The 12,345-nt window shown below is 54.0% G+C and overlaps 1 protein-coding gene across 1 annotated transcript in view; it reads left to right on the forward strand.

Annotated features, from left to right (window-relative positions):
• The first annotated feature begins 11,160 nt into the window (after positions 1 to 11,160).
• The window catches only part of PDE9A (phosphodiesterase 9A), a 61,768-nt gene continuing 60,583 nt past the window's right edge, over positions 11,161 to 12,345 (forward strand). Inside the window, exon 1 of the mRNA XM_012659971.1 lies at positions 11,161 to 11,225. Coding sequence (XP_012515425.1) covers positions 11,191 to 11,225 — 35 coding nt within the window. The 5' untranslated portion in view covers positions 11,161 to 11,190. The remainder of the gene's footprint in view (positions 11,226 to 12,345) is intronic.

The raw sequence follows: 12,345 nt of genomic DNA on the forward strand, positions 1-12,345 counted from the left end.
GGAAAGGAGGCTGAATAACAGATTTTATTTTAGCAAACAAACCGCAGTGATTGCTTGTGGTTAACTGTTACCCATTCTGGACGTGGCATTACTGTATTCTAAAAACGGGAGACAGAGCAGAGCGCGGAATATGCTAAATTCATGTACGTAATTTAGAATTAGAGATGAATTCCCCACATACACAGAAGGATGAATAGGTGGGTGGATAGATAGGCAGCCCGCAGTATTTTCTTCAATAACATGTATTTATTTCTTGGGTAATAAAAAACAATAGAATGTGGAATTCCAGGCTTGGTCTCTTCTTAGCTTGTTTGTTTTTTATACTAAACACATGTAATTCTCAGACACTGAAAAGGCAACAGCTCTTCACTCCCTCAGAGATAGAAATCTGCGAGTCCACCTTGGGCTCGCGGTCCCAAGGGCAGGTCCCCGCTTCCCACCTCGGCGCTAACGCGACCCGAGCGCCGGCATCGGGGATGGCTGGTTTGCTTTGAGAGGGGACAGAGTCTAGCGAAAGCTCATAGAAGCTCATGTGAAAGCTTAGTAGCTTATAAAAGCTATAAAAAATGAATCACAGTCTGGGATAGAGACAATAAAAGGAATTTGAATTAGTTTATTTTCCTTGCGGAGGCCTGAGTCAGTATGTCTCCTGCATACGCAGCCGGAATTACCAGTAATTGGAGAACCAGGCCGAAGAAGACACATGTCCCATGGGGGGGTGATGGTAGCAAGGAGGCCGCGGGACCACCCCCGACCCCCGCGCAGACCTCAGCTGAGGTCCGATGTCAGGTGCAACATGCACCTATGGAGCATGGGCTGGCGCCGCGTGAGTCTGAGATCATACCCAAGACACGGGGGTCAGGCAGCCCTGCTCTCATATGTCCCCGTCTGTGGGGGTGACAGTGACACCGAGCTCAGGAGGTCTTTATGAGGACCCAGGTCACTGGGCTTGTAAGGTGCTTGGCTCTGGTTGTGGCCCGAGCATGGGCTCAGTCCCCGTTGGTGGTGGTGGCAATGGCGGCGGCGTCATCAGTTATATAACATAAAACCGGGGAACACACAGGCACATGCCTTGGTGCCAGCGTTCCCTGAGCACAGGCGGAAGGGCAGGTCCGGCTCAGTGGCGGGATGTGGAGGAACTGACCCAGGTCTTGCCCGCAGGACTGCACTCTCCACAGACTCTGCCGCGGTCGGAGGGAGAGAACTGACACTAACCGGAGTGAGGGCAAACTGAGCATTTAACCTATCAGAGTTCGATTTCCTGTTAATCCTGCGGGGTTGAGCTTATCAGCTAATACGTATTCGTATAGCCGTGACCTCCTGCTCTCCTTGCACTTTGGACACAGTTGGACGTGGTTCATAATCAATACGGAGGTCAGTAGGTCGGTTAGGGCAGCCAGAGCCTGCTCTGCGACGGGATCGCCAAGTGCAGACAGCCCGGTGCCCCGTGTGCCGTTGGAACCGGAGATGCTGGCACGCTGAAGTTGAGCCTGTGCGTCCTTGGTGCCTCTTGCTTGTGAAAATGGCCTTTGAAGGGCCAAGGAGGAGGAAGACGGTCCACGAGTTTTCCGGGCCCTCCTGCAATCGCAGCTGCCATTCACTGAGCACTCGAAATGCACCAGGCCTCCGTCTGCCATGATGAATCCTCTTAACATCCCTGTGGGCGAGGCTGGACTAGTCTCACTCTGCAGCCGAAGAATCGAAGCCTCCGAAAGTTTGAGAAATCTGCCCTGGGTCTAGCTGGTAAGAAGAGGGGCCAGACTGAACTCACATCTCTGACTCCTCCTTACCCTGTCCTCTGCCCTGCTTGCACCTGGAGCAGTGCGCAGCGTCAACGCCTGGCCAGGGCGATCCTGCAGGGATCAGACAGCCGAAAGCACTGATGTGGCCAACCCAAGGCCCACTCAGTTGGAACGGAGCCAGCTGAGAGCACTCGTTGCAGAGGTCATTCTGCTGACCGGCTGCCCTCACTGCCAACCTCCTCCACTCTGATGGCCTAAGAGTTTGGTGTAGCACTTTGCAGAATTTTGGTAACTGAATCTTTTTTTCTTACCAAATTGTATGTACCTAACATATAAAGCATATATAAGCAGTTAAGCAACAAGTGTATTAATGTCCATTTATTTTATAAATTCCCATTTGTAGCACCCAACAGAGAGTTAACGGGAACAAAAAAGGTTCTGGTGTGAGCGCCATGTTTGGGACTGGGGGTTCAGGGTGACCACTGCAGGCTCACATTGGCCTCAGCGTCACTTTGCTTCGTTTGTCCTGGTGGTCCCCAAATGGAAAAACCCCACCGTGCTGCATGGGAAGGGGCTGCCTGCACCGTTCTGCAGATGGGGACAGGCCTGGCCCCCTGGGCAGGGCAGCCCCGCAGCCCACTGGCCTGCAGGGCATCTGCAAGACACTTGGATCTCAGTACAGCAGCCGCGGGCAGCTCAGTGGACACTGAGTGGACCTGACCCCAGCGATGATGGGCCTGCCCTTGACCGTGCGGATATTTCGGATGCTGCACACCGAGTGTGTTGCTTCGTAATTAGCATCTAGAAGAGTTAGAATAGAAATAAAGAAATGAAATCTGAATTCATGCTGCCGATACCCTGCAAATCCTACCCCCAGGGCAGCACGGGGACCAGGAGCAGGTCTCAGCCCCCTGCTGGTCTGGACCCAGGGGAGCCCATGCCCAGGCTCACTGCGGCCCCCGGGAACCCCAGGCTGTGCACCCTTCCTGGCCACCGAAAACCTCGCTTCCAGAGTCTGGGAGGTGCGTGGATCCGAGGGCGGTAGGAGGCGATGGAGCTTTCGAAATTCTTTAACTCTCTGCTGAGTCCTGGCCCTTGGGGCGTGCGGCCTGGCTGTGGGATTCAACGCTACTGTCAGGAAAGAAAAGTGGGGTGGGGGCTGCTTCTCTCCTCTCTCCCTTCCGTCTGTGTGCCTTGGGGTCACCAGGTGCATGACCCCTCAAGCTCCTGGCCTTTGTCAAACTAGGGCATCTGTGCACCCGTGGCCTATGCAGAGCCAAGGAGCCCAGTCCCTGTCCCCTGTCCCCTGTCCCCAGGAGGGCCTGGCCTCGTTCTCTGCCTCGTTGTTGTTCCTTCACCCCAGGCCCTTTGTGACCCCCACGTCTCTGAATTTCTCTTGGTGCCCCCCATGCACCAATCTCCCATGACTCCCAGCTCTGTGCTATTTAAATTCTGAGTTCTGTCCTCTGCTTAACTGCCATTTAGTTTTCTCATTTACTTGGCTTCATGCCAATGAGTACTCTTCCCAAATACAAGTGGCAAAGACCGTTTTCTCCCGTGGGAATTTATGTAAATGTGGCGCAGTGCGCTCACGGGCTGGCGCTGTTCTCAGTCTCCAAGCTCAGCTTCCAGAGCTGGACAACTTTTTCTTCGGTTATAAAAACCCCACATATTCTCTGTGGAAAATTTGAAAAATGAAGAACAGTATCAGGAAGGAAAAAAACAGTTCCTTCTCCTACCACCCAGAGAAGAGTGCTTTTAACACTCAGGGCCTCTCTTGAGGGTGTTTTCTCCTGTGAGCATACATACGTGTGCATGTGTGGTGTGTGTGTGTGTGCATGCGTGTGTAGTTCTCTTTACACGACTTTGTATCCAGCTCATCTCCACTCGGTGTTGCACAAGTGGCAGGTTCCAGCGCAGCATTGAATAGTCTTCGAAACATGATTTTACTGCCTCTATCATGTTCCTTCGTGGAGACTTGCTAAAATGTAATCATTTCTTTGTTTATGAGATATTTAGCTTAATTCCATTTCTCTGCAATAGATGACACATGCAGAACGTTCTAGCTGTGCGTCTTTGCTGCAGCATGGCAGCCGGGGAGCAGATTCGGGTGCAGACCTGGGCAGTGACCCTCCAGCTGTGAGGACTCGATGCGATGACTCGTGGGAGGCACCCAGTCCATGCTCTTCGTATGACGTTTGTCATTATCATTTCCCGAAGAGCCACCCTGGAAGTGGATTCTGAGTCCGGGGGAGCACACATGGTCACACCACTGTCCTCTGGGCCGTGTGGATCCACATTCCTGGGCGGGGCCCCCCGCCAACCGCCGCGTGGGGCCAACCCCGGAATTCAAAAGGGCCCGTGGAAAAAAAAAGAAAAGCAAAACCAACCGGAAAGAAAGAACCGAAAAAACCGGGCCCCCCCCAACCAACCCCCCCCAAGGGCAAAAGGGGTGAAAAGGAAAAAACCCCCAATCAGACTCCCCCGTTTCACTGGAACTCACCTGAGTGTGTGCATTCAGTTCTATACGATGCTCACACCTGCGTAGGTTATTACACCCACCGCCACAGTCTCGGTCTGGAACATTCCATCACTGCAGGACAAGATCATCACACCCCCACCTTGCTACACCCCCAATCCCCACCCATTCCCGCCACCCCGTCCCTAATTCCTGGTGCACGTTAATCTGTTCTCCATCTCTGTAATTGTGTCATTTCAAGACTGTCATACAAATGGAATTACACAGTATCATTTGAGATTGGCCTTTTCTCACTAGTATCATTCCCTTGAGATCCATCCAGGCTGTTGCATGTAGCAATAGTTTGTTCCTTCTTGCTGCGTAGTGTTCCGCGGTGTGGATGACGACAGTTTGTGTAGCATTCGCCCGTTGAAGGGCATGGGGGCTGGTTCCAGTTTGGGGCCACCTGCCACTTTCCCTTCACGGCCTATCGGATGACCTTAGTGTTGCCTTCAGCATCTCGGAGGCCAGGGCGGCTGTTTCAGAAATCAGTGCCGCTTGCTGTTGGGTAGGAGATGCCTGATGTCAGTTTGACACTTATAATCGATAAACAGCATCACTGAGTTACAAGAGTAAATAAAGTTATGACGCAGGGTTAATGCTGACATGCAGGATGCGCAGAGGCTGCGCCACCATGGCAAGGAGGGGCGCGGTGCACGCCGCCCGCAAAGGGTGCAGCTCTCGCCCCCCGCCCCACTGGTGCAGGCGCGGAGCCCACTCGCTCTCCTTGGGAAGGGCGGTTTGGGGGGAGGCTGCCTCCCTTGTCCCTTCCCGTAGGAGCTCAGTGTCCTTCCGTCTCCAGGCCACAGCTGTCATCTTCAGCCGTAGCCCCTTAAAATCACTTGGGGGGAAGACACTAGAAGAATTATAATGAGGAAAATTTTGCTCCAGATTGGTTACTCCACGTTCAAAGAAGCTCTGTGAAAATTGTTGCTAAGCAATTGCATAAAAAAATTTCGCAGTCAGTGTAAGCAGTAACAGCAAGACAATGAACATAATTGGATGTTTTACAACAAACAACCCCAAAGCACAACTTACCCGACATAGATATTTTCTTTAATGATTTTGAAAGGTAGCGCAGGGATTTTCAGTGATCGGAAGGGAACTCACGCCATCCTGGTTTACCAGCTCAGCAAGATTGTCTCCCTGATGGGAAAGATTGCAGCCAGCCTGGCGGAGAGGTGCTGTCTCGGGGGCACCTCCGGTAATGCCCGCCCCCCGCCCCGGCGGGTCCCCGGCAGCACTGTTCTTTTGTGACGGTGCCGGCCTTCCCCCACCCCGTCTACCAAACGCAGCCCAAACCTTAATTGCCGTCCAGTTATCTTATTTGTCCAGGATTTGGAGCATTTCATAACACAGCACCGCAAATGTTTGCGCAAGAAACCCACAGTTTCTAGCGGTCCCTGACTCCGTGCCAATCCAAACTAGAATCTGACAACCCAGCAAGAAACTTCCACACGGCTGCGAGCAAGTGGCTCAAGTGGAAACAGAGAAGCGGACTGGGCTCTGCCGTCCCTCCAGGCGTGGGGGAGGCAGGGGAGACGTGGGCGCGGGCCGCGGCGAGGGCCTGGCCGCATCTGCTGGCTGGGATCGCGGCTCTGCTGCCCCCCGCCCTCCTGCCCAGGCTGCTGATTGCTCAGAAGAGGGAATAACGTCCTCAGCAGCCACGTTTGGACTGAGTGGCTGCTGCCGTGGCAAGGTAAATGGGGCAGAGACAATGAGGACCCATTTTTATATCTGGAGCCCAAATAAACGCGTACTGTGCGGGGGCTGCCCCCTGCGCTCCTGCCCGGCCCCCGCCCCTGCGCAGCCTGGACACCGTCCTGAGAGCGCCCTCTCCCAGGGCCAAGGAGGCCCGGCCCTGGCAGCCCCCTCCCCACCTCCTGAGAAGAGGAAAAGGCAAGAAGTGAAAGGAAGGCAGAGTGTGGACAGTAAAGCCAGCTTTTCCTCAAACTTAAAGTTTTCCTGTCGCTGCGTGCACGTGTGGTTCTGAAGTCGTACACGGAGGGCCACGTGTCTGCAAATGCACGCTCCAAAAATCGGAACTGATGCGCGGGAAGAATGGAATGCAACATCTAGGTGTCACCAGCATTTCCTGGCCACCACCCCACCCCGAGATCCACGGACAATGGAAACGGTGTAAAATTGAATTTTGTGTTAAACCAGCAGCACTTTGAATAATTCTTTTCAAATGTGTCCCTCCCTTACTGCCTGAGAGGTAGAACTGATGCTGTCAACCCATTTACGGAAGGGTAGACTGAGGCTCCAGTGGCTACGGTGTTGCCCACCAGGTTGAAAGAGCCGGCAGACAAAAGGAGTAGCTGGTTAAGCACAGGACTTCCGATTCCCGAATCCACTGCTCTTTCCGCAGCGTGGTGTGCAGCGGGAGGCTGGTTTGAATACAGACATTAAACAATGGGACACGGGGAGCCGGTGCGTGTTGTGGTCAGGCATGTGCACTCCGGGATGCGGTCCCCGTGCGTGTCCTGCTGGCTGGGCACGTGGGTGCTACGTACACCTCCGTGTGCCTCGGTCTCTTGTGTAAACACCTTAGAACAGCCCGTGGCTTGTGGCTGGCGCCCGGTGAGTACCAGCAACCTCCTACGCAGGCGGGACGAAGACGCCCAGACGAAGGAGCCGCCCCCGACATCCACAGGTCCCGGCTGAATGTGAAGCAGAGTCAATATCCGGCCGAGCAGCCTCTGTCCCTCACTGGTGTCTCTTGTCTCGTTTTAATATCACGGCGCTGCCAGTCAAACGACATAAAAGAGTTTGGGGTGATTTGCCGGCTTACTGACGAACTCCCGTCCCGATCTGCCTCCAGGCTGGATGGAACAGACAGTCTTTATTTTTCCATTAATCTTGCTGCCTGTGCATCTCATTTTTAAATTTCATTTTATCAACTTTATTTTTTTTTTGCACTATTGTTTCTGGATAAAAGATTTGCACAATTATTCAGCACATGGACGGAAAGCCCCAGTGTCTTCTCATGGTCACAAGCCACAGCGGGGCTGGTTTCCCACACGCCAGCGAGGAACGCGGGTGTCCGAGCGCCCACCCGCCACCTGTCACTGGGGCTCACGTGCCGCTCTGCGCCCGGCCTCTCCTCTGCTTCAGCCCCTCTGAAGGCTCGTTACCAACAACACCAAAGGCTAAAATCAAGATTCTCATTCAGGTATAAAGTGAACATGTGTCAAAGATTTTTACTTAGCTCATTAACTGAATGACGGAACCGATAAGACGTTGCAGCCAGCTCCAAAGAAAAACCCAAGGACCGTGAATGTGTGTGGAACACAGGACATTGTTCTCCATTGGAGACACTCAGCATAAACTTTTTTGCTTACTCAAAATTTCCTTACAGCCCCCTACCTTTTGCCAAAAATAACCTCAAAGCAAGATTATTCTTCATCACAGAATAAGGCTGGTGTCGCCAGGTTTGGCTTGACCACTTGCACGGGAGTGGCGGGAGTCTCAATGTGCCGTGTGGGCCTTTTTGGGTCTGCTCTGTTGGAAGACTTCACGGTTAGACTTTTAAAAGCCTTTATTATTTGCTACCCTGAGGCTAGGAAACCAGGCACAGAAACTGTTCTGCGGAGTTTACCTGCAGTACTTACAAAGTCGGGTAAACTCCTCTCTTCTCAGGGTCCCCGTGACGTTCGGGGCCCGGCCTGCCAGTGAGCAGAGCCTGTCTTCCCCTCTGCAAGGCTGGGGCCCTGAGAGCCTCCCATTCCCCCCGGGACTGTGTGAGCACAAACTCTGTAGAGTCTCCCCCAGCTCAAGAGCACGCGGTCACACCGGGGTGACAAGCACGCACGGCTCCCGGGAGAGGCCTTGGTTGCGTAAGGCGTCCCCGATTATACCCTGGTGAAAGGAGGACAGGCCCTTATGGGAGCTTGGCAAATAACTGTACTGCCACGAGGAGTAAAGACTTCGGCAGAGTTCTGGATTTGAGGAGGAGGGAGAGCAGACAGATACCACTGATTCATTTCCGTTTACAAAAAATCCGCTGGGTTGTTGAGGGTTACGGCGGCTTGAGAAGAAAGAGAAAGGACTTTCTTGCAGAGCGGGAAAGTCAAAACCAAAAACATCAACAATGCCACAAGCAAGCCCCGTAGTGTCTCCTGTCACCTCACTCTCCTTCCAATGGGTCTTGGCTTGGCAGCCTCAGGAAGCTGTTTCTCAACCAGGGAGGGTTCTGGAAACCCTGGCCAGCCCACTGGACGGGCCTGAGAATGGTCTGAGCGAAGCCATCAGAACTCGTCCCCGGGCCTGTTCTTCGGGGGTCAGCACTGGAGGTGCCTGGTGCGGTCCTTGCCTATGGGACTCTAGGCTGCGTCATCCAAGTCCCCGACTCTGGCCCCGCTGACTGCACAGCCTTCTGGCCAGGTCAGAGTAAACTCGAACCACCTGCAGAGGACAGCTGTCCCCTTTTGGGCCCATATTATAGGAGATAAAAAGTTGAGGTACAAAGGGGTTGAGTGGCTTGCCCAGGGTCCCGGAGCTGGGAGCAGCTGAGGATGCTTCTGGCCCCCTGCCCCTGCCCTGGTCCCACAGTCCTGCGCGGAGGAGCCCTGGGCTGGACACGGGGCACCCTCAGCAAAGTCACTTCCTTTCCCAGCGTGAAGGGGCTGAGACTCCATAGTCGACACCCCGTGCCTTCTCAGGTGCTGCTGGCAGGTGCGCCTCCTCCAGGCCAGCCCCAAGAAGCCCGTGATTTGAGTAGGTCTTGCCGGGCGTGACTGGAGAGAATTTAACCCTGAGATCACCCCCGTGGACTCTGAGGGGCTGGGGCAGGACCCCCGCAGGCCAGGGGTGTCCTTTGTGCACATGAGGACAAGCAGGGGAGAGGATGTCTTTGTGAAGGGACAGGTCCCCTGCCACGGCCACCCAAGGCAGAGCGTGGGGACCACAGGACCCCTGCCTCTTGCAGGACCACCTTCAGCTGGGAGAGACCCCCAGAAAGACATCTTCCAGTGGCGGCTCTTAATCTGTGGAGCCCAGTAAAGACAAAATGCAGATTCCTGGGGCCGGCCCAGACCCGCCGCATGAGAACCCTGAGCTGGGGCCAGAAGTCAGCATTTTCTGACCAGACTCGCACTTCGAGGAACACCTAGCTCCTTAGCAGGGCCCTCTGCAGCCCCCTCCCCCCTTTCCAAAGTCTCTGGGCACAGGAAGAGTGTTCTTGCCTTCCTCCCCCGGGACCTCGCCTTCTGCACCCACCAGTGAGCCCGCGCCGGGCGAGGTGAGCCTCGCAGCGTTCAGAGTGGGAAAGTCAGAACTCGTCCTGTCTCGGGGTGAATGGTCATGACCCCGCCCACCGCGGGCGCAGCCAGAGAGGCCGTGGGGTGGACTGTGACGGGAGCCAGGGCCTGGCTCCCAGCCAGATGAAGGCAAGATGCCCCTGGCAGGGGGTCGGGAGGGGCGGCCACTGCACTGAGGCCGGGAATTAGAGGCGGGAGGGGAAGGGCACCCCAGCGGAGGGAGGTCGGAGCAGTGCGCAGCAGTTGGGGGGTCTATGAGACTGGAGTGAAGGGCCCAGGGCTGGGGGAGCTTGGAGAGGACGCTGGCTAGAACCGCAGAACCCCCGTGCCCAGCCAAGGGGATGGACTTGCCCGCGGTGAGAGGAGGCAGCACAGTTCTGCAAAGAGCCGTGGCACCGTTCGGGGGATGTGCCGGGGAAGGGGCGAGGCCCGAGTGGGGCCGGTGAGGGACTACTGCACCAGTCCGAGCATGACCAGGGTGGAGCCGCGTCAGCAGCCTCAGGATGGAGCAGAAGTTGCAGACGGCAGGAGCCGTGCAGACAAACCACACAGACCACGCGCGACCAGCCGTCACCCTGGTACGGATTCCCGGGGGCAGGACGGCAGGGCGAGAACAAAGCCGCTGCTTTTGTCTTATCGCCGCTAGTTCAGCTGCACACAGGAAATGGCATTAGTCACAGAGAGACTGAGTCTACGGGGGAAGAAATCTGTTTTCTGTATTTCACTGTTTCCAAGTAAAGAAAAAAGCAAACTAATCTTAGCTAAAATAAATAAATAAATAAATGAGGCATCGGGCACCAAAAACTAACCATCCTCTCAGGCCTGCGGCTCCCCCGCCAGGACTGTGCTCACGAGCAGAGAAGGCATCCGCTGCAACCAGCCGGCGCTGTCCAGGGAAACATCTACTGCCATGGAAACGGGTGAGGTGTGGCCTGGGGACCCCGACCTCACTGTGCCAACACCCCCCTTCCTGGAGGGATTTGGAGCTGAGACGCACAGTCAGGACCCCTCAAGCAAAAGATGCAGGTGAACCCGGCGCTGCCTTCACCACGGCTGGGCACGCGGGCCGCGCGCACCGTCATCGGAGCAGTTTGTGTCTCACCGTGGGCGCCGACCACCGCGGCTGGCTTGTGGTCATTTTGATTTCCCCTCTTTGATTGAGTCTTTCAACCTCAAGCCCTCAGCACCCAAATACGAAAAGGCAGTCTTTTTTTAAAGTTAATAAACTTGAATTTGTTTTGTTTTTTTTTTTTACATAACGGTCCCCAGGAGATAACTGGGGAGTCACTGCCATGCTGCCGACATTGTTACGCGCAGGTTGTCAGTCCTGCTTCGCCCGTCGCAAATGATGCGCCACGCGGCGGGGTGTCACCTACCGGCGTGTGGACGTGGGGTTACTTTATTTTTCACAACTCTTTCCACTGAACAAAAGAATAAAGTTTGCCACAACCTGTATAAATCAACCAGTAAAATGATATACGCGTAACATTCCCACGCCCGGGGTTATAGTCTTGCTTTTTAAAAGTAAACCTTCAGGTTGGAGCGAGAGAGGAAGCGGGTGGAATCCGACATCTCCATGGAAACCTGTTGCCCCTTCCTGTGAGCCTCACCGCCGGTCGCTTCTGTTTTGCAGGTGATCTTCAGCAAGTACTGCAACTCCAGCGACATCATGGACCTGTTCTGCATCGCCACGGGCCTGCCCAGGTGAGTGCCTCGCGCCCTTCATCGCACCAGGAAAGGGCAGCGCCGGGAAGGGCACGGGGAGGGGCAGAGGCCCGCTGGGCTCACCTCCACAAGGGCGCTTCCAGATCAGTGGACAAAATCCCGCAGGAAGTCTCCGCCCACTGCCTGCCACGGGCGTAGGCTGTGTCCACGCAGAGGAACCACTGGGCTGAACCAAGCAGAGCTACCCTCTTCGGAGTCTGGGGTTTCTCCTTTTGTTTCTTCATTCATTTTTGGGGAGGAGGATGTTTGGGTTTGGGTTGGTCCTCAGGCCCAAATCATCCAGTAGGGGGCCTTTTCTGTCTCAGGGGGGCTTGCCCCAGGTCTACATTTGGCAAAAGACCGACTTCAGGAGTGAGTTGAAAAGACCAGTAGTCTACCCTATAGAATCATCAGTATTCCCTAACAGTTACTTTCCTAAATCAACAGTTTGTTCAAACGAGTGAATTTTCTAATTATTAGCATTCTAACTTTCCCATCATAGAGCGTGACCAGGAGTAGCTTTGGTTGGGAGTAGCTTTGGCACAGCGAATAGCTTTGGCGTGGAAATTAACTTTAAAGGTAGAGCTGAGGCAGAGAGAGCAATAGAAGTCATTCACAGACAGGCAAGAAAAGGGAGACCCAGAAGATGAAATTACATGCCTGAAATTGCAGCAAATAGCAGTTTGTAGCAGCAAAAATAGCCCATAGTTTGAGGCATCTTTGGGTGCACATATTAGGCACCACGCTAAGAAATATATGCACATTGTTTTTTATAACAACCCCAGGACTCAGGTATCACCTCCATTGCACAGATTTTTAAAATTCACAACTGAAGATCAGAGAGCTTAAGTAACTTTGTTGAGGTAACACAGCTCATAAGAGCCCCCAAAAGATGAGAAGTTGGAGGAAGACTCACCGTAACCATTTAAAACCGTCTCGTAGGAAAAATGTGCGGTCTAGATGGACGCCCAGAGGAACTGGAAGTAAAGAGGCAAACTGCAGATTCATCATCTGCTGATACAAATGTTAGTTCCTATTTTACCACAGTTTTTTTAAATCTCCCAACTCAGTAAATTCGACTTGCTCCAATTCCTGTTTTAAATTATGTAAAAACCTGCAA

The sequence above is a fragment of the Propithecus coquereli genome, unplaced genomic scaffold, assembly GCF_000956105.1.
Source record: "Propithecus coquereli isolate 6110/MARCELLA unplaced genomic scaffold, Pcoq_1.0 Scaffold644, whole genome shotgun sequence".
Taxonomy (NCBI): Eukaryota; Metazoa; Chordata; class Mammalia; order Primates; family Indriidae; genus Propithecus; species Propithecus coquereli.